The sequence below is a fragment of the Corvus moneduloides genome, chromosome 18 (assembly GCF_009650955.1).
Source record: "Corvus moneduloides isolate bCorMon1 chromosome 18, bCorMon1.pri, whole genome shotgun sequence".
Lineage (NCBI taxonomy): Eukaryota > Metazoa > Chordata > Aves > Passeriformes > Corvidae > Corvus > Corvus moneduloides.
Window position 1 is genome coordinate 10097404 of NC_045493.1, and position 20087 is coordinate 10117490.

Sequence of the window (20087 nt, forward strand, 5' to 3'; positions counted from 1 at the left end):
ACTAATCCCAGCAGTGACTCGGTTCTAGAGGAAAATGCTCCTTTCTTCACCTTCCAAAAGCTCATCTAGGAAAAGGACCGTGTTCACCCTGTTGCCCTGTAGTTATGGCTTTTTGTTTTAAAATTCCCTTCCTCTCCCAGACAAGGGGTGGAGTCACCACCCCTGGAAGTGTTCAAATGCCAAGCATTGGTGGCATTTGGTTGGTTTAGTGGCCTCGGTGAGATTCAGGTGAATCACACTGGACTCAGTGATCTTGGGGGGCTTTTCCAACCTTAAGGACGCTGTGATTCCATGAAGATGAGGTCATTCACACAAGCACTAATAAAACTCTCCTAAAAGAATCCCTCCGTGGCCCCAATACTGGGAAATGCCCCAGACTGGAGGTTCCCCCAGCACAGCAGGAGGCTGGGACACCGTCTGGTCCCCGCGGGATGTGACACCGTGGGGGCTGGCAGGGGAAATGCTCCGAGGGAAGTGAGCCAGGCCAAACAGGAAAACTGAACCATCAACATCTCCTGCAAGTTCCTGCCTCCAGCTGGGGCGAGGAGGAGGCACCAAAGGCAGAGCCCTGCTCAGAGCACCCACAGCAACATGAGGAGAACGTCTGCACTGCTCGTGGCAGGGACTTCATCCAAAATAAACTGCAGACAGAACGCACGTTCAATATATTCCAGGAAGACTTCCATTATTTAGAAGTACATTAATCTCATTTCTCTTCAAGTGCCTGAATTAATACAGCAGTAATTCCCCTGCAATGAGCTGTAAGTCGAAACAAAGCAGAGCAATGGGGTGGCAAAATGCTGAAGAGTCTCTACACTGACACCATGATACTGTAAAAAAAGCAAAACCTAAACATTTCTTGCAGTGGAAACAAAATTCCAGCACATGGGACTGAGTTCAATCCTTCAGTGAACCGGAATGTTTAGGTGGAGCTGCTCTAATCAGGATGGATGGATTGAAATAACTCTCCAGTGCTGTCTGCTCTGAAGCTGAGACAAGCACCTTTGTTAAGAAACTGATCTCAGAAATGTCTGTATCATCCTGGAATCCAAGATAATTTTACAGCAGCCTGGCTGTCACTGTTGGCATTCACTTGGCTGCTGAACCTCCGAGCTGGTCGTTACCCTGATTTCATAAGCAATAAAATATTTATAACACACAGTTCTCAAATGCAGAACACACCAAACATAATTGACATTAATGTCTGCTGTAAGATCCCAACAAGTATAGCATTAAAAAACAGATAAAATGCTATTTTCATACCACACTGAGCAGACAGGACATGAGTTCAGGGTAGATCAAGCTGTAATTTACACAACAGGTGTAAACTATAAAAAACCTCACACTTTGCTGCTCTAGGTTTATTTCACTAAATCATTCTAAGAACAGAAAAGCATCAGCAGTACTCTGTTTCACTCAACTGATATCCCATTTCATCCTCCACTTCACCACCAATAAAGCACTTGAGAGTCTGAGCTGTGGACACGGAGAGATGAACCCTGTGTCACCCCATCTGAAGCCCAGAGTCTTTGTTCCAGAGGGATTTTGCCATTCTGCTATTCCAGAGGGATTTTGCCACTCAGCCCACCTGGCAGCATTGTTGAGGCTGTTAAAAGGAATGGCAATGGCAGAAAAACAGATTTATAAGCAAAGAAAACAAATAAAAGTGTCCAAGAACAGGGCTTGGAGCAACCTGGTTTAGTGGAAGGTGTCCCATGGCTGAGGGCTGGAATGTGATGATCTTCAAGGCCCTTCCAGCACAAACCATTCTGGGATTGTTGGATGGGTTGGAATGTGTTGGAACCCAGAGTGCAGAGAACGTTTCTCTGCCTGTCCTGAGGGACCCATCCCCCCAGGGAAACACTGTTTTTAACCTTTGTCCATGGAGAGGGCTGCCAAGGCTTTGGGATGAATTAGAATCTACAAGGGTGTGAGTTAGGTGGTAGTACAATATACAGTTTGTTACAGGGTGAAAAATTTAGAGTTTTAGGTTTATTAATATGGTAAGTAGATGAAGGCAAGATGAAGGATCCCTGTGGTTTTTCAGGTCTCCTCCTTCTTCTTCACCTACTCCATTTTCTGCAGTGTCGGTAGCACAGAATGATTGGTTAGGAAATGCCACAGTTTAGGGCTACATGAATAGATAATTAGTTCATTAGGCACTGGTAGAAAAGTCAAAATAATGTACATTTTTAGTGACAATTGGGTGATTTATCTTTCAAAGGGCCTTGAGTTCCCTGCATTTTGTCTTTTGGTACTTGCTCTCCTTCATGCTATGTCAGCAGCATGTAAATTACTGGTAAGATACAATGAACAATCTGAAGACTGAGAAGATCCAAAAGTCCCGTTCGTCTCTTACTCCTGGCAAGGACTTTCTCCCCCATCCGGGGAGGACATGTGGGGGTCGAGAACCCACACAGGAATGTGATGACCTTTAAGGCCCTTCCAGCACAAACCATTCTGGGCCTGTGGGATTCCAGCCTTGCCCCTCAGCCCGGAGCTGAGGAAAGGCCTCACCTGTCGCCGCTGTGCCGCTGCTCGTTCCAGGTGCCGTACTGGCTGTCGGGCTCCTGCACCAGCGTGTCCGTGTCCTTCGCCCCCGGCGGCTGCCTGGAGAAGCATTGCCTCAGCTGGTCCTGCAACAAAACCTTCTGTCAGTCCTCCAGCCCCTGGTTGAGGGATTAACAGGTTTTATTTGCAATAACGGGTTGGAATCTGCCAATTAAACTTGGCTGATTGGGAATGAACTTAAACACGGAGAACTGCTGGGAACTCAGAACAACCATTCTCTGTACAAGAATTCTCTGCACAATGATTACAATAATTGTTTTCCTGGCCAAGTAATGGATCTAGAGGTTGGAGCTGACTCCCTGTTTTCAGTAACTCCATGCTGCTTTAATATTGCTCTTATCTCAGGTTGCATACAACTTCTCAAAGCACCTATGCAAGCACAAGGAATTCTGCTGGGAATGACATTTCATCTCCTCAAGCACAGCAGGCAAACATCAACTCCACTGCTCTTTTCCTGGGTTTAATAAAAAGATCCTTTTTTTTTTTTTTAAGCTTTCTTTGGAAGACATTCAAAATAAAATGCACAAATAAATAAATAAGCACAGGGCCAGACACAAAAAGCCTTCTACAAACTGATGTAACGTCCAAACCCAACGCAGGAGAGCCCATGGTGGGTTTGCTTTGTTCTATTCTGACCTTTAATTTCCTAACTGTTTTTATTTCATGGATCTGCTGCTTTGCTAAGAAGAAAAGAGTGGATCCCAGGCCCGCTCATTTCCAGGGAGAGAAGTGGGTCAGTGCTGGCACCCCAGATTTGCAGCACACCAATGTCAACACAGCCCTGCAGTTGTGCTGAGTTACTCAGGGAGCTTCAAGAGTTCCTGAAATCCTACACTGGGAGCAGAAAATTAACTGTTGGTCCCTTTCACCTTCATTACCCTGAACAAATACAAACATGGCTTTCAGCTCCAGATCGGCTTTGCTTATCAAGATTTTATCTGACAGCAAATTACATGGTTTTCCACCTGTCCTTGGAAAAATCCAAGGATTTTTCCCTCTTTATTAGTACCCCCTGCCTCAGACCCATTGAGCAGAACATGTTGCTAGGACTAAGCCACATCTCCTTCTCTTTGGGCAGCACACACAAAGTAACAGTAATTAAGAAATCCCATCTTTAATACGTAGAATTCCTTCATATTACTGAGGGGAAAAAAGAGAGATTGTATTTTTTTCTTGTTTCCTTAATTTTGCACACCTAAAGAATGTCACCGTAAGACTATAAAACCATTAAGGATAATTCGGCAGTGCTGATAGCTGGCTACTGAAGAAGTCCCACAGCACTTCCAGCTCTCATAACCACTTCTTATTTCCCAGTGGCCACAGCCACTCTCCAGCCCTGTCGTGCTCTTTGCTGCTGACAAAGTGTTTGTGTTTTAATGCAAAGAAAATACAAAAGGCTCCACCACCTACTCCAACTATCACCACAAACCTCAGAGTTAAAAGACCAAGTAAAATTCTGTTTGTAATACTCAAGTAAAACAGGCTCAGTTTGTGAGTTACACGGAACAGATGTTTCCTGCTTTTCATACTCCAGATGTTCCTGGAGCCCCAGAATTCACTGGTTCTTACACTTTATGCAATCATACGATTCTTAAGGTTGGAGAAAAACCTCAGAAAGATGGAGTCCAACCTATCCTATACAGATATCTAAATACAGATATGTACATGAATGCCTGGAGGCGAGTTAAGCTCTTACATTTCCCACTCCATGCCAGGTACAAGATTCCAAATGCGAGCCAGGCACACGCTGCTTCCAACATGGGAGATAGAAACCACAGGGCATTTCCTTCTGCTTGGCTTGGCTGTATGTTTTGCCTTCCATAAATTCCCTCTGCAACTTCCCAATCCCATGATTTGCTCCAGGGACTCCTGGGCTGGGCTCTCACCCAGTGGCCACAGCACCTTTGGCCGGTGGCTGCACTTCTAGGAAAGGCACTAACAAATTCCAGTGGTTCTTCCCACTTCCTTCCCCAACTGTCCATGCTCATCCAGGTTTTTTTTTTTTTTTTCCCCAGCTTGATGCTTATTACGAATTTTTTTCAATCCCAATCTCACATCACGAGTTACCCCACTCTTACAATCCATTTGTACAGTATTTCCCACTGGTTATGACTAAAGCCCGTTACCTCCACACACAGCACAGACCTTTTTATTTGCAATCACTCACACTGTTTCTACTAGAAATTAGACTAAAAAGCTTAGAAACAGGAACAGGAGCAGCAAAGGAGCAACTTTTGTCCTGTTGCAGTGGGGAGCCCTTGTTTACACAGTGCAGAGTTATCAGGGCCGTGGGGGCTGGACAGGAGGGGTGTGGACAGCCCAGATAACAAGGGCTCAGCAGCCACAGGGGTCAAGTTTAGATGCAAAGACAGGCTCAGTAATTCCCAACAACATTTTACCCTGCTGGCCAGAAACACACCATTAGCAGAGTTATTTCTCTGTGCTAAACCCAAAACAAGCCTGAAAAAGAAATAAAATAACCTCACAGTGTCTTCAGAAGCAGTAAAGTTCAATACAACAAACAAAGTCTAAATGTCAGGAATAAAACACTCCAAACTCTAGGAAACCTAGAGTTCTCTACATTCTAAGGACTTTGTTATATTCAGAATCATTATTTCATTTTGCTTCTGCTGCTTATTTCAAGACAATTGTGTCCTTCCCTGACAGGCCCTTTCAACATGTACTTTTTAAGGTGCCAAATGATTAATTGGAAAAAAATAAATGTTCTCTAGGTACCAAGCACAAAAATAAGGAGTGGGAAGAGGAGCTGATCCTCTCCTTGGCTGGTGGAGGAGGTGTTGGCTGGGGGCACCGAGGGTGGTGCAGAAAAGCAATTTATAGCCTGTGCAGCAGCTCAGAGGAGAGGGGGTGCTGAGGAAGGAAGTGATAACAAATCAGGAAGATTTTCCTTGCCAGAAAGTCATTATTAGCAAGAATGAAGAGTTTTAGCTTTTTTTTTTCTGAAGATCTCTTTTCTATCGCTGCCATCATATTCCTGAAAGACTCAAGGCAATCAACACATGAAGCCAGGCCAGGTACAGACATTTCCTCCATAAACAGAATATTCAGGAAACTGGAAAACTAATCATTCCGAAGGAAAAAGCAGTAAAGAGGGGTCTGGTGTCTTTTTAGCACACAAGATAAACCCAAATTAGAACTTTTCTAATTTACGATGACAGAAAAATCTCCCAAATCAAATAAAACCCACACCTGATCCAGGTTTCAAATGCTGTAATTCTCCAAGCTTTGATCTTTAACTTCCCAATTGTTATGCCAGGAGCCAGGAAAAAAATCTACTTAATTTTTCTATAAAATAAAACAGCTGAGCTGTGTCCTGCTTTGCCTCTGGTTCTTCTTCTAAAATGAGCCATTATGCCTCTTCCAGTCCTCCCTTGGAATTAAGCTGGGCTTGGCTACAGTCCAGGGCTGATTACTCCTGCGATTTCCCATTCCTGAAAACGATGCACACACAACGTTGGTCCCAGAAGCCCCAAAATCACCTCTAAATCTGAGTCAACACAGACATTTATGTGCAAAACCCTCCTGCATGGATGGGAAATGAAGACCTGGCACAGGAGGAACAGCAGCTCCGAGAGATCTCCTGAGTCAGAAGCTGCACAGACAGTTTCAAAAATATCTTTCTTCGCCAAGGAGCCCGAGACATCAGCCAGCCAAAGTGACAGCCCACAGCTTGAGTGTGAATGTTCAGAGCTGAATTCCACTGGCATGGATTGGATATGAAGAGAAACTGCACAATGGAAGGAAGTTTTGACCATCTGCCTTGTTAATACACAACTCAGAGAAAAAATGGTGCTGATTTCTTGAAAAGGGATTTTTTTTTTCATTTTTCCCTCTCCTTACTTTAATTAAAGAAATAAAAAATGTGGTCAAATTGCCCCTTAAGTGTGACACTGAATTTTAGAAGAGCTCACAAGTCCTTACAAATCCAGAAAAGTATTCCAGCTGCTCCCCTGCAGCATGCCAGAAGACAGCTACAGACCTCCACCTATTCATATTTTATGACATTATTTTGTAGCTGACTCTGCTTTGAATGGGATGCTGGGCTTGATGAGCTCCACAGGTCCTTTATAACCTAAATTATTCTACAATTATCCTAAGGATTCTAAGGACTAAGAGGTGAACTATATATTTTGGAGCACTAAAAGAATCATCAGAACATAACATCAGATTGAAACCAACCAAACACTGAAAACCCCACCACAATAAGAGGGTCTGTGGGTCACAGCCCGTGGATTTTAATTTGGAAGCACCCAAATGCCAGGACAGCAAGTGGGAAGAGGATCCCAGGATTTCCATCTGTACTTACTATCCATCCAATGAATGCTGCCCACAAGGAGTAAGTCATGGCTCCAGCTCCTCTTAATTCCCAGCCATCAGGTGGGATTCAGACTGGTGAGATGGCCAGCTCCGTGTTTAAATTAATTGCTGGATGGAGTCAGTGCCTCAGGCAGCGTCCCAGGCTGAGGCAGCACCTTCTGCCCCCACCCTCCCTGCTGCAGCCCCAGATAAAGAGTTCCAGGAACTGCCCAGCTGAGCTCAGGGATGAGTTACAGACCTCCAGCATGAGGGAAGGCTCCCCAGCCCTCCCAAACACGCCAGCCAGAACAACGGCCTCAAACAGGGCAGCACTGCACCATCCCTGGAGCCCAGCCCCAAGAGCAGGGACAGAATTAAGGGAATTAATCCCACCCAGAACCTCCAGGTCTTTTACACCACAACACGGCCACCTCCAGTGTGGTCAGAGGATTAAGGAGATGGCAGTGAGTGGCTGTGGTGTCTGTTCAAGTGGAACATCCCTCTGTGGGATGTCCAACTCTGGGGTCCCAGCACAGGGAGGACATGGAGCTGTTGGAGCGAGTCCAGAGGAGGCCGTGAAAATGATCGGAGGGATGGAGCAGCTCTCCCCATAAGGAAAGGCTGAGAGTTGAGGTTGTTCAGCCTGGAGAAGAGGAGGCTCCAGGGAGACCTTACTGTGGCCTTTCAGTACCTAAAGGGGCTCCAAGAGAGCTGGGGAGGGACTTTGGACAAGGTGGAATGGCTTCCCACTGACAGACAGTAGCTTCAGATTAATGTTAGGAAGAAGTTCTTCCCTGTGAGGGTGGGCAGGCCCTGGCACAGGGTGCCCAGAGAAGCTGTGGCTGCCCCTGGATCCCTGGAAGTGCCCAAGGCCAGGCTGGACTGGGCTTGGAGCAACCCTGCCCATGGCAGGGGGTGGAATGGGATGGGCTTTACGGTCCCTTCCAACCCAGACCATTCCACGATCCCACTGGCCCCAGTGCATCCTGGGCTGGGCAGGACAAGCTGGTTTTATGTGGGAAACTGGAGCTGCTGCTGCTGAATGCACAAGCAACGCCTGGAGAAACACACGTGTGCCCCATGTGACTGTGAGCACTCACACCACATATTCAGCTCTCTTAGATCCTGAGGAGCTATACTGCTCTGCTCAAAAATCCTTTAAATAATGGATGTTTTCCTCTCCCATGGGCAGTAATGTTCCAGTCCCACGGTACCAAGCATCTCATAAATGCCATCAGCCCCGACAGCCTCCCTGTTGCTATGCAACCCTGGGCTGCCTCTCCATACGTGTTTTCCGTGCCTCTTCCACAGGGATACGATACCCAACCACCAACGACATCCCTGATGCTAAAGCCTGACAGCATTTCCCTTACGAAACAGGAGTTGTTTTTAGAGGGTGACTGGTCTAATTCTCCACCTTGTCATTGCTTCCCCATTGATGCACAGGCCTGAATCCCAACCCCCTTCTCCCTGGAAAGGCACAGCAAAAATTGCAGCAAAGCCGATGTACTAAAGGGGCTCCAAGAGAGCTGGAGATGGACTTTGGACAAGGACATGGAGGGGAATGGTTTTAAACTGGCATAGGGCAGGTTTAGATTAGATACTAGGAAGAAATTCTTCCCTGTGAGGGTGGTAAAGCCCTGGCACAGGCTGCAACACCAGAGACAGACACAAAGTCTACCCAGCATCGATTCTGGCCACAACAGAGAATGTGGTCAAATTAATGCAGATGAAGTTGGGTTTGCCAGGGATCTGGTTACGATCATGCAGTGACATCAGCTCCCTGCTCCTGCAGTGACTCCTGGTGCCGTTACTCTCCTCATTTCACAGAGGATTTCAAAGATATTTGAGAGTTTATCGTTTTTTCTACCCTGCAAATCGAGCTGCTCTGCCCCGCTGTGAACACTCACCACATACACGTCAGCTGGTTCAGGGCAAGGCTGAAGATGGAGCAGAGGTTGACTCGATGTGCAAAAAGCAGATGAGAACTAAATTCTAAATATAAGCCCTGCTAGGGCTGCGTGAGCCACGACAGCACTTCCTCTGAGAGGTGGGAACGTACAACACCACAGCAGAGGAACTAGCTGGGAACATCTTTAAAACCTCTCCTATATCATCAGATTAAATTTCCTTTTCAGCCTCAGGCAGCCAAGCTGATAAGGAATGAACCCCCAAGAAAGCCAAGGCAGCAGGAAGGAGCCAGAGGCTCCATCAGGAAGATCCTGAGCAGCGACAGGGAATCCAGGCTCTCCCCAGGGCACGTGTAACTCCCATCAGTGTTAATAAAACCTGGCACCGAGCGTGGAACAGGATCCCTCGACTTCAACACTGCAAGAGGCACAAGCCAGAACAAGGCAATTTCATACTGGGATGCCAAGGAGGGAATAGATTTGCTTTTTTTGAAAAGCTGCATAGTTGAAATCAACACCTCCTACTCGAAATGCTGCATTTCACAGCTCTTCTGCACAGTTAACGTCTCTCCACATGAGACACAAGCTAAACTTCAAACAAACATTCCTGGGAAGAAGTGCTCATTAGCTTAAAGCCTGGAATTAAAGATGTACAGACAGTGATAGGATTTCCTGACAACAAGTGAATAACAAACGTGCTCGTTTCAACACACAGCTCGCACAGCTCAGGAGATGTTTTAGGAGACAGCAGTCAAAACACACACACAGAGAACACCAGGAGTGTTTCCCAAAACTTTCACAGTATTACCAATTGCAGTAAAAATGGATTGCCAGGACAGGGAGGCTGTGAGGCCCTGGCACAGGGTGCCCAGAGAAGCTGTGGTTGCCCCATCCCTGGAAGCATCCAAGGCCAGGCTGGAGCAACCTGGGATACTGCAAGGTATCCCAAACCATGGCAGGGTGTGGGACTGGATAATTTTAAGGCCCCTTTCAACCCAAATCCTTCTGGGATTCTAGGATTCTAAGGTTTGTGTTCAGAGAAGTTTTTGTTTAATACAATTTACTTCTCCTGAAAGCTGTCACTTAGAGCTTTAAAAAAAAAAAAAGGCAGCAATGTGGATGAGCACAAAATACCAGCTCTAAATCTATTTATGCTATTTTCTTCTTGTTTAAGAGTATGGTAAAAATCAACTCCTTGCAGTCAGCCTAAGTGAAATCACAGAGTAAAGTCATTTAAATAATTATTCCTGTCAAAATAACGAGAGAACAACAAAGGCAGCCACCAAATGCCCATCACTATGGGTTTCTGGCCCAGATTTATCTGCCAGCTACGTTCATGGCCTGTTAAACCAAAGAGAAGTTATTAAGAATGAAAAAGCAGGAACTGTTTCAGCACTGGCCCTTGTATCTTCATTAATTAAACTGAACAGCTTCACTCCTCCCCCCACCCCCAAACAAGACAAACAACCCATTTTTAAAGCCTGCCTGCTGCAAACTTGCTTCCCCCTACCCTAACAGCTCCCTGGGAATTTAAAGATAACATTTAAAGATTAAAATTCCATTTACTGATAGTACCAAAAAATTACTTTTGAGAACAATTCATTGTGTTCTTGGTGAATATTAGGCAGAAGAGTTCAGCAACTATCCCCTGTAGGGTCTGTACCTATTCCAAGTTCAGAATCAAAGTGCCAACTTGTAGTAATTTCTTTTTACAAATCGTTTGTTGAAGGATGTTCACCACAAAGGACAAACTTCTGCAGACAGACTTGGGTACAACAGAACAGGCACTGCAGATCAAAGCTTTTTTATAAGCAGAGACACAGCCCCCGGTGAATGAAGGTGTGGAACTCAAACCAGGACCCTCACCTGCTCCAGAAAGGGATCCTGTTCTATGGGAAAAGTCAGAGTCCACCAGCTCTCCCCAGGAACAAGCTGCACAAGCTTAGACTGGCTGGAAAAGAAACATCTGGGAAGATTAATAAAAACTAGGATGGGAATTTCAGCCTCTAGCAGGGAAAAGGCTGTAGGATGCAACAAAAACCCTCAGAAGGACTAAGTGCCCTCCCAGCACATCTGGGACACGTGCAGCAAACAAATCACTCCACTTCCATCTTTATTTTGGAACTATATCAAAAATTGAATTTAAACTAAATAATGCTGCCAGATGAATTTTGAATGAAAACACCATTTTCTTTGACTGCCCAGTACACCAAAAGGAAACCACTACTAAATGCACTTTGGTGTTATTTCTAGCACACAGCAGAGCAATTTAGGTAAAACACATCGACCACTCTCAGCCTCAGAATTCATCTTTCCTGTTCTGTGTGAAACACCCCCAAGGTTTTCCATGACTTTTTTTAGCAGTGTAAGTGGAGCCAAGGGCATCAGACAACTGCCCTGGTTTTATTGTATGGCAACAAACCTCGAGACCTAGAACAGAGCTGGCTGTGAAACCAGATCTCACACCTATAATAGAACCATGACCGAGAGACCCTGATTAAATCAGAGGCCATGTTTAATGCATGTATCTCTGCTCCCCTTACAAAGACACCAAGCTGATGACATGAGATGAAAATGGACAATTAACTCAATAAAAATACCTGAAAGAAAAATCAGCTTCTATTTAAGAAGTCTCACTGCAAAGTAAAAACTTCTGCAAGCTCAGCTATGGATTCGCAGATGTGAGGCTGAAGAAGTTTACTCACACTGACTTAAATTGTGCTGCCCAAGTTGAATTTGGACACGTTTCCTTGCCTTGTACAATGCCAAATTCTCCACCAGTAGCCACCAGTGGCAGCAGGAAAGGGAGCTGGAAGCCACTGGCCCTCACTGTGTCAGGCAGGAGCTCATGAGCACGGCTGACCCTTGTTTAAAAACTCCATCAGCACTGAGTGACTGCTCTACACTACAGCCCTAAAGCAGCACAGAAGTCAGTTCGTATGAATTACACGCTTTTTACTCGTTCCACAGTTTTTGGTAGCACAATGTCAGTAGTTTTAAGGACTGAGACAGGACCCTGTTGCAATCAGATAAAAAAGTACCAGCTCCAGGTCTCAGTCATTTGCCACAGACACAATGGCACCAACCACAAACTTCTCGGAGTGCTCAGACCTTACGTTTGAGCCCAAGTGAAACCAAATTCACACATAAAGCCAAGCACAAGCAAAATTCTTGCTGAAACTGAGGAACAGCAGCTCCAGCACTGTCACCAGTGACTTAAGTGAAAAGGTCACCCCGTGTCTCCCGATTTCTGCTCCGTAAGCAGGGCTGCGTAGGACAGCAGAACATTTGTCCTTTGCAGGTTTCACATTCCCATTTTTCAGCCTTCTTTCACACGAGTTGTTCATTCAGATGATTCCCATAAATCTAAAACACCAGCTTAAAAAAGAAGGCAAGAGAACTTCACCATGCTAACGCTGTAACAGTGGTTACCAAATATTTTCTTCTTTATTCTTTTGTGCTTACTTGACACTACTTTCTTTCCCAGACTGTCCAAACAGGACATGGATAGCAAGCTGGGACAGAAATGCTCTACCCAGAGCTGATAGAGAGCACTGGAAACAGAAATATTCAAACACCACACCTGCCCAAGGAATGCAGCGTCACTTGCACTCATTCCCTGAGCAAACCCCGCGAGGCCACAGCAGAGCTGCCCGTTGTTTGCACTTCACAATGAGTAACTGTTTTGTTTAATAATAAAAAAAAAAAAAAACCAAAACATTTTAGCCACTTCAGAGAGTTTGGATTTACTCAATGCGTTGGCACCAAGGCTTGGGGCCCCTTTCCACACAACTCAACCACAGTCACTCACTTCCCCCTGGTCAAACATGGGGCTTAAATCACCAGTTTCAGGTACAACAAAAAACACTGGTTTCAGCTCCTCTCCGTGAAATAAAATAGAATAAACCAGGTTTGTTTCCCTTTCACTCCCTATCACCCCAAACCTTTGCTGCTTTGTAGGATGTGCCAGAACTAGAATTGGTCGGGAGGATCGTGGCAGCCACAGCCCTCAGGAAACCAGCCTCTCCTCCACCACTCTGCCATGCCATGGAATACAGACAGTCCTTCCTGAACATAACCTGGAAGCTAATGGAAAAGGGAGGGGGAAAAGGGCTCCATCTGGCACAGAGCTGTGGGGAACCAAGAGCTCTTCACCTTTGCTTTGCTCCCAGGAATTGCACCCTGCCTCTGTCACACCACAGCCTTCACAAGTCACGTTGACCCTATCACTTCTGTGGCATGACAAAGATGGAAGCATTCTGAGAAAAAACACCCTTTTTTCAATAAAAGAAGGGAATAATGATCATTTATGTTGCCTGCACAGTGACAGCACTTCACTCTTCTTACAAATTTAGCTTCAGGCATTTTTTTACTGGAAAATCACAAATACTGAAGCACACCCAAAGCCATGCTGGCCTGTGCTGGGGAACTGACCAACACCAGACCATTGTCAGATTAACTTTCTCATTTCAGACCAATACTTGTCCTACCTTAAAAATCAACCACATTTTCCCCATTCCCCAAACCTTGCCTCCCTGGCAAATGAAAACATCCACCTGCGCTGCAGGAAGCAGCTGGGAGAGCAGACAGACAGACAGCACTATCTGGAGGTGTTTTGGGGGCTGTTTTTAGATGGAAAAGCAGACAGGAGGTAGGTTTTGTTACGAGATAAAATGCTGCAACAAACCCGAGGGTTTTTATCATATTCTCTCCCTTGAGGGTCTCAAAAAGGTGCATCGCTTACAAGCTCGGGTGGCTCTGAGCTGGGCTGCCTCTTCCTCAAAGAGGAAAACCTCTGCTGACTCCGCACTGAAAACCTTCGGAAGGACTCTCTGCTCCGGGATGCAAAGTGCCTGAAGGAAGAGGTTCTCTTGAAGGGAGTCCTGGTGCCACCTTCCCCGCCACTCCGCTCATGAGCCACCGCAGTAGTGACTAAATTTAGTGCTTCCTGCAAGGATCTCCGCACTGTGCCCATCCACTGGGTCATGTGAGTTTGTGCCACTGTCAGTTTGTCTCCAAGGTAATCCATTTTTTTTTTTTCCAGCAGAGATGAGATATCAATATCCAGTAGCAATTAAAATAGATTCTCCTTAACAACCCTGATATATTCTGCGAAAAGTGATTCCGTGTATAAAATATTTCCAGCTAAGGTAAACAGCACTGCACTATCACCCTCAGCATATTCCTAAAATTAAATAACCAAAGATGTGAGGTGGGAGATTGGTATTTGTCAAGTAGGAAAAAATAAAAGACTTTTCCTACTTACAATCGGCTTTCCAGAGTTCCATCAAAATATGTTTAATTCAGCCATGTTAAAGAGATAAATCAATGTTTAAATCCTGACACAGTCACTTGAAACGAGTCCATTTGCAAGCAGAGAATTAGGCTCTTACTCTCTCATTTCTGAGCAAGAAAAGCAACTCCCTTTTTAAGCCAAGTTTTTGTTTTGCTGTAAATATCAGAAGGATAAAACAAATCTTATTCTCCTGGCTCGGCCACTCATCAGATGAGAGTGCATTGACCAAAGTTCTGGTGCTCCTATACAATCCATTTAGCAGCAAATCGATTAGATCTTCTGAACAATAAATCCAGATTCTTTTCTTCCCAAAAAAACTCTGCAGAAGGGTGTCAGCAGCAGAATCCCCTCCTCACCAGCCTTGCTGCCTTCAGAACCATCCTGGAGCTCTCCCCTGGCAGAATTGCGGAGCGAAGCCGGGGAGGCTGAAGGGGAAGCGTGTCCAGCCTTCCCCGCGGGACTCGTTGGCTGCTCAGAGCCTGCCAAAAGAGCTGCTGGATGACATCAGCTCCTCTGCTTCCAGGGGGGCTCCCAGCCGAGGGACAAACGCACGGACTGTCCCCACGCCTGCTCTCCTCACACGGCCCCGAGCGGCTCTGCAAGCAGCTCTGGATGCACAGCTGTTTGTAGCCCGTCTGGCTCCCAGGCAGGGTCTGCCACGCTCCCAGCGCTCCCGACTAAGGCACACGAGGTTACAAGCAGGAGAACGCTGCCTCTGGAATGCCGATCCCTCCTCTCCGTCCCTGCCTCGCCTGTGCTCCGGGGAGGAAACAATGAGGAGGTGACCAGCCGCAGAGGTCTGCCCAAGGAAGGATCTGGGCTGGGCTTTATTATAGTACAGGCAGGGTTACCATGGCAACGCAGGGAACAGCATCTGCTGGCTCCGGAGCAGGCAGGAGTTGCACAGATCTATTGGAATGATTCATAGTTTGCATATGTCACGTGGACTTAGTGATTTTAACCCTTCCTGGGGAACGCGGCTCTGCCACGGAACGTCTCGCACAGACACCAGAGGATTCCCACCGGGATGGGGCCACACCTACACCCCGCTCCTGCTGCTCAACGGGCACACGGGCAGTGCCACCTCCTGTACCTGGTTCCTTGTGCCATTCACGGCCTCAAAGAGGACACGTCCCAGTCAGCGACTGTGCTATCGGCACAGGATAATGATTAAGCCAGAGGCTCAAACCAAAGCTGAACAGGTCTGACCACTGGAAGCCGGTTTTTTCCACTTTTCTACACTGTTCCCTGTTGTGAGGAAGGGCTCCATGTCCTTTCCCAGCTCGGCTCCCTCCCCAGCTGCTGGGAGACCACGGTTGGTACCACAAACCCCAAACGACTGAGGGTAATGACAGGAGCCCAGGTATCACCAGCCATGGAATTCCTGGGAACAGCCCACTTGGGAGGACAGCAGGAATAAAAGCTCGGGGTTTAAATCAATAAACCTAAGTTTGTAACGTAAATTTGGACTTAGAAGTCCAAAGTCAAGACCTGACTAGTTCAGGACCGAGGGTAAAGAGGCAAGACAGGCATGTTGGAAGCTGCTCACTCTCTTGTTTGTTCAAGGGGGTTTGTGGCTGTTGCTTAATTTGCCATACAAAGTACCATGAACTTGCATCACCCTCTGCTCCTCTGAACCATCCAGGAAGAGGATTCAATGGAACGAAGAATTTCTAGATAACATTTGATGCAATGGTTCTTGCGTAAGGTTTATTGTATCAGAAATGTGCCTTGCAGACATGCACGATCCCAAGATGCCCTGAGGAAACGGGGTGCCTTCCCTTTTAATCCCTGCTTTTAGGAGCTCAACTCCACCAAGCTGTAATTTATCTCCAAGAAAAACATTAGTGACAGAATGTAGCATTCCCTAACTTATTCTTATTTTTGAATGTATTTGTTTTGAACATTCTCAAATTAGTAGCCTCATAAAACCTCTCAGTGATAAAAGAAAATCCAACCAACAGAAAATACTTTTTTCTCCCCCTCAAACAGCTCTTCTCTTAAAGAGCTGCAGGGTAATTTTTGTATGGAAATGGAGATAGTTTTGACCAGAAGCCCCAAGAGCTCGGTGTTTCTTAGATTTGTAAAAAAATAGGGAAAAAATTAATTTATCTACCAGAGTTATGGATAATGCTTCATGAACGACAGCGATCCTGCATCCAAGGCTGGAATTTAAGACTTACTGCACATTTTTATGCTGTTAAATCTAAGTGTGATATTTCAAACATCTGCGCCTTTGCAAGTGCAGCTCTGTGCCTGCTGCAGTGCAGGGATTCTGCACGGGGCACTCTGCCATTCCAGAGGGTTTCAGGCTCCATCTGATGTGGGAGCCCCTCAAATAGCAGCCCGAGAGCTCTGCCTGGAGCTGCCATGTGAGTTAGTCAGCAGTTCCTTCACCTCACCAGGATGGGCAGAGCAGAACCCAAATTTAACTCCCCTTCTGGAATATCACCTGGGGCAAACAGGGGGAGAGGCAGAGCCAGGTTTCAGCAAGGCTCCACAGAGCAAGGCACTCCTACAGCTCGCTGCAAGGACTCCTCACATGTGCATGGAACTTGAAGGATCTGAAAAGTCGCTACAGAATATATTCCACTTTTTTATTATACCTCCCCTGAAAAAAGAATGTTATACCAAATATACCATTTTTGCCCTCAGAAGATTGAAAAAGTGCTGATTTGAGTCTTTCTGCAATACTAAATTTAGGATCTTCTGGCACCACGTGAACACACTGCTGGGTATCGAAGCATCTAAATTACTGCTTAGATTTACACCTCAATTAACATCAGGGCAAAACGCTTTAGAGGACAACCAGATGCACCTTCACCATCAAATTCAAATGGCTGGAGATTTTTCTACCACTTCAGCTAAATTTGCAGGGGAGTGGAACAAAATGAGCTTTAGGGTCCCTTCCCTTGGAGACCATGGGCACCTTCCACTAGACCAGCGCTCCAAGCCCTGTCCAGCCTGGCCTTGGACATTTCCAGGGATGGAGCAGCCACAGCTTCTCTGGGCAACCTGTGCCAGGGCCTCATCACCCTCACAGGGAAGGATTCTCTAACTGGCCCCCAGCCCAGCAGTCTTGGCTGAGTGAGGGGTTGTTCCTGAACAAGAACAGCACAAAACGATCTTCTGCCCTTGACGAATCCAAGTGATTATCTCACCCTGGGTCTGTCAGGGATCTGCAGCTCCAGAAAACAAGAGCGCACATACACACAGCTACCCAAACTGCATGACTAATTACCTCAGTATAAATGGGACCTCGTTATTCAAACATCGCTGGATACTTCCATTGTTAACATCTCTTCCACCTACAGCTCAAAAACACAACCCTGCACAAAGACCTAACAACCCTTGTTTCTCCCCTCATTCAGCAGAAAACAAAATTCCATGGTTACATTATATTTTCCAAAAGCCTCTTACAGCTCATTTGGAGCTTCACCTGCTCTCAAATACATGTAATTATGTTAATGACTCTGTGGGATTGGAAGGTCAATTCAAAGAAGGCCTGCAAGCAGCAGAGTACGGAACACAGCCCAGGAGGGGCAGGTGGGACTTGCAGCCTCTTTATGGGTGTGAGTCCTTTCAGCCCATGGGGTTTCCCTGCCACCAGCTCCATCCCAGCAGCATGGAACTGGGAAGGAAATCCAGTTGAAAACCCAGCAAGACACCTGGGATTAGTTTTCACCTCGACTGGGTCCCCTGAAGGATCCTTTGCCAGCAGAGTAGACGGGACAGAAAGGCAATTTTAGTCTGGACTAACTGTGACAACAGTTTCTGCTCTTCCCTTATGGGAACCTCAGTCCAGACCTCACTCTCTGATGGGTTCCTCTTATCACCACCCCCATCACTTCAATCAGCAATTAGCATTAATTCAGGCATTTCCAAAGGGTTTTCTGTGAGGCATCATCCCATCTACAAAGAGCAGGACCCAGCACTTGTGAGGACCACGGGCAGCTCCAGTCCCACCTTGTGACATCCAGTGCTCAGCACCCCTGGGAGCAGAGCCTGCCCTTGTAAGGCTGTCCTGGCCCTGCATTCCACACCAACTCTCCTTCTGCTTCATTAGTAAGAGAACTTAATTTAACCTCTTGTGTTTGACAGGATGGACTATTTAAAGATGCAGCACTGGGCTGGGCTCAGTTGCACAGCTCCAGACTCAATTTTCTTGGGCTCCTCAGACACGACAAACAACCCATGGTTTTACAGGCTCCTTCTTTTTGCCTCTGTGTTCTGTATTTTGCCAACTGAATTGTCACATTCCATGAAGGAGCAGTGAGCATTCCTAACTACGGGCTGAATTTCTTACATGAAACACCCCATCATGAAGATTTTACCACGTCACCTTCAAACTCTTATTTAAAGTAAAAAAGAAATGCCTGGCTGCACATCTGGCACAGAGAGACCAAAGCTCAGCAGGTGGAACAGAGGACCTGGCTCCATGGCAGATACCCACCCATCACTCCAACCCAGGAATTCCCATGAAACTTAACACAGACAAAGACAAAAGGGCTTGATTTTATCTGTTCTGTTTTGTGGGTTTTTTAAAATTTTCATGATGATAACAATAATACAATTCATTGAGATGCCCAGACAGCATCACATGTAGACAGGCACTCTACAGTCAAAAGAAAAACGGGAAAAAAACCAAAAGAGAGGAAAAAAGAGTGGAATGGATGGAGTGTTTTAACACACAGACTTTGGACAGAGAAATCTCTTTTGTAACCTGAAATCCCAGGTATCTCAATATTTACACCAAATATTTGGTTTTTATTCCCACTTTCATTTTCTACTGAAAATAAGCAAGTCACACTCATGGCCACAGCTCTAATTAATGGTTATTCACAATCTTGGACAACTTGCAGAGAGACCTTGGCATTAAAGGTGTTTTACTTGCACACACCAACTACAAGAGGCTGAAATTCCATTTCCAGACTTTTTCCTTCAATCAGGTAATTTTAAAAGCCCCCAGAGGCCTCGCAAACCAGTGAGCAAGGAGAGACTGTGGAAACAACATGCTCTGCATCAATATTGGTAAAGTTTACACAAGCACACACTGATATGAGAGGCTTTTAAAGTGGGTTCATAAAAGATCCCATCGATGTAGTGCAAGGCTACTTTAAAAATCTTTACTTTAAACAGAGACGAAAAGTCTTAAAAAACAATTTAAATCTGCATTCCTTGTTTTCCTTACAGAAGTACTCTTGTGATAAAGAAAACACATTAATAGTTTTCGTGACTGAACAAATGCTCCACTTACTTGTTTATACCTGCCAGACTAATTTTTCCATTCTACTGCCATGGTGATCCTTGATAGGATCAGCAAAAACCTGAACTTTCCCATTTTATTTGTAATCAAAAAAGTCAGCTATCCTTTCTCTGCACAGGATTCTGGGCACTTTTGCAGTAGCATGTCATTATTTCAAGATAAATAAAAATTTGTAAATAAAGGTAACTCTGAAATATAATTTTTACTCCAAGTTCTTAAACAATTTAAATACAACTACGACTAATAATTCCAACAACTAAAGCACAACAGTATTTCAGAAAGTGCCAATTCTTTTGTCCCCCAAACTATCCTGAACCTAAGCAAGGCCCAGTTAAACATCCTGAACGTACACAGCTTTTGTGCCCTGAATTGTTTCACTGTAAAACAAAGCTATCAGTGTTAAAGCTGAGGAAACCAGCTAAAAATATACGATGTTGTTTGCAAACTCATGTCCATAATCCTGTAGCACTTCCCTTCCAGCTCAATGGAGGAGGAAAAACTGAAAAAACAGAAACAGGAAATTCCTACAGCACAAATACACTGGAAAGGACTAAACCGATTTTCTTTACATTTGTTTATGTCCAAGGGATCGAGCCAAGCAAAAGATGAATAGTTACAGGTTGTTTTTAATTTGTACAAACAAAAATCCAGGATGAAGATGTCTGCAGTGGATCTCCCTGCACCAGGGAGGAAAAACAAAGTAGTGCCATAGTTAAGGTTCTCCTAG

At 45.6% G+C, this 20087-nt stretch overlaps 1 protein-coding gene across 8 annotated transcripts in view; it reads right to left on the reverse strand.

Moving 5' to 3' along the window:
• The window catches only part of KIAA1671 (KIAA1671 ortholog), a 65808-nt gene that overhangs the window by 7598 nt on the left and 38123 nt on the right, over nt 1-20087 (reverse strand). For 6 of the 8 annotated variants that reach the window (XM_032127507.1, XM_032127508.1, XM_032127505.1 and 3 more), the window contains one exon: nt 2518-2636. In XM_032127507.1, coding sequence (XP_031983398.1) covers nt 2518-2636 — 119 coding nt within the window. Of the gene's footprint in view, nt 1-2517; nt 2637-6898; nt 7008-13542; nt 14059-20087 lie in introns of those variants that run through there. The other 2 variants (XM_032127510.1, XM_032127513.1) reach the window with 2 other exon arrangements.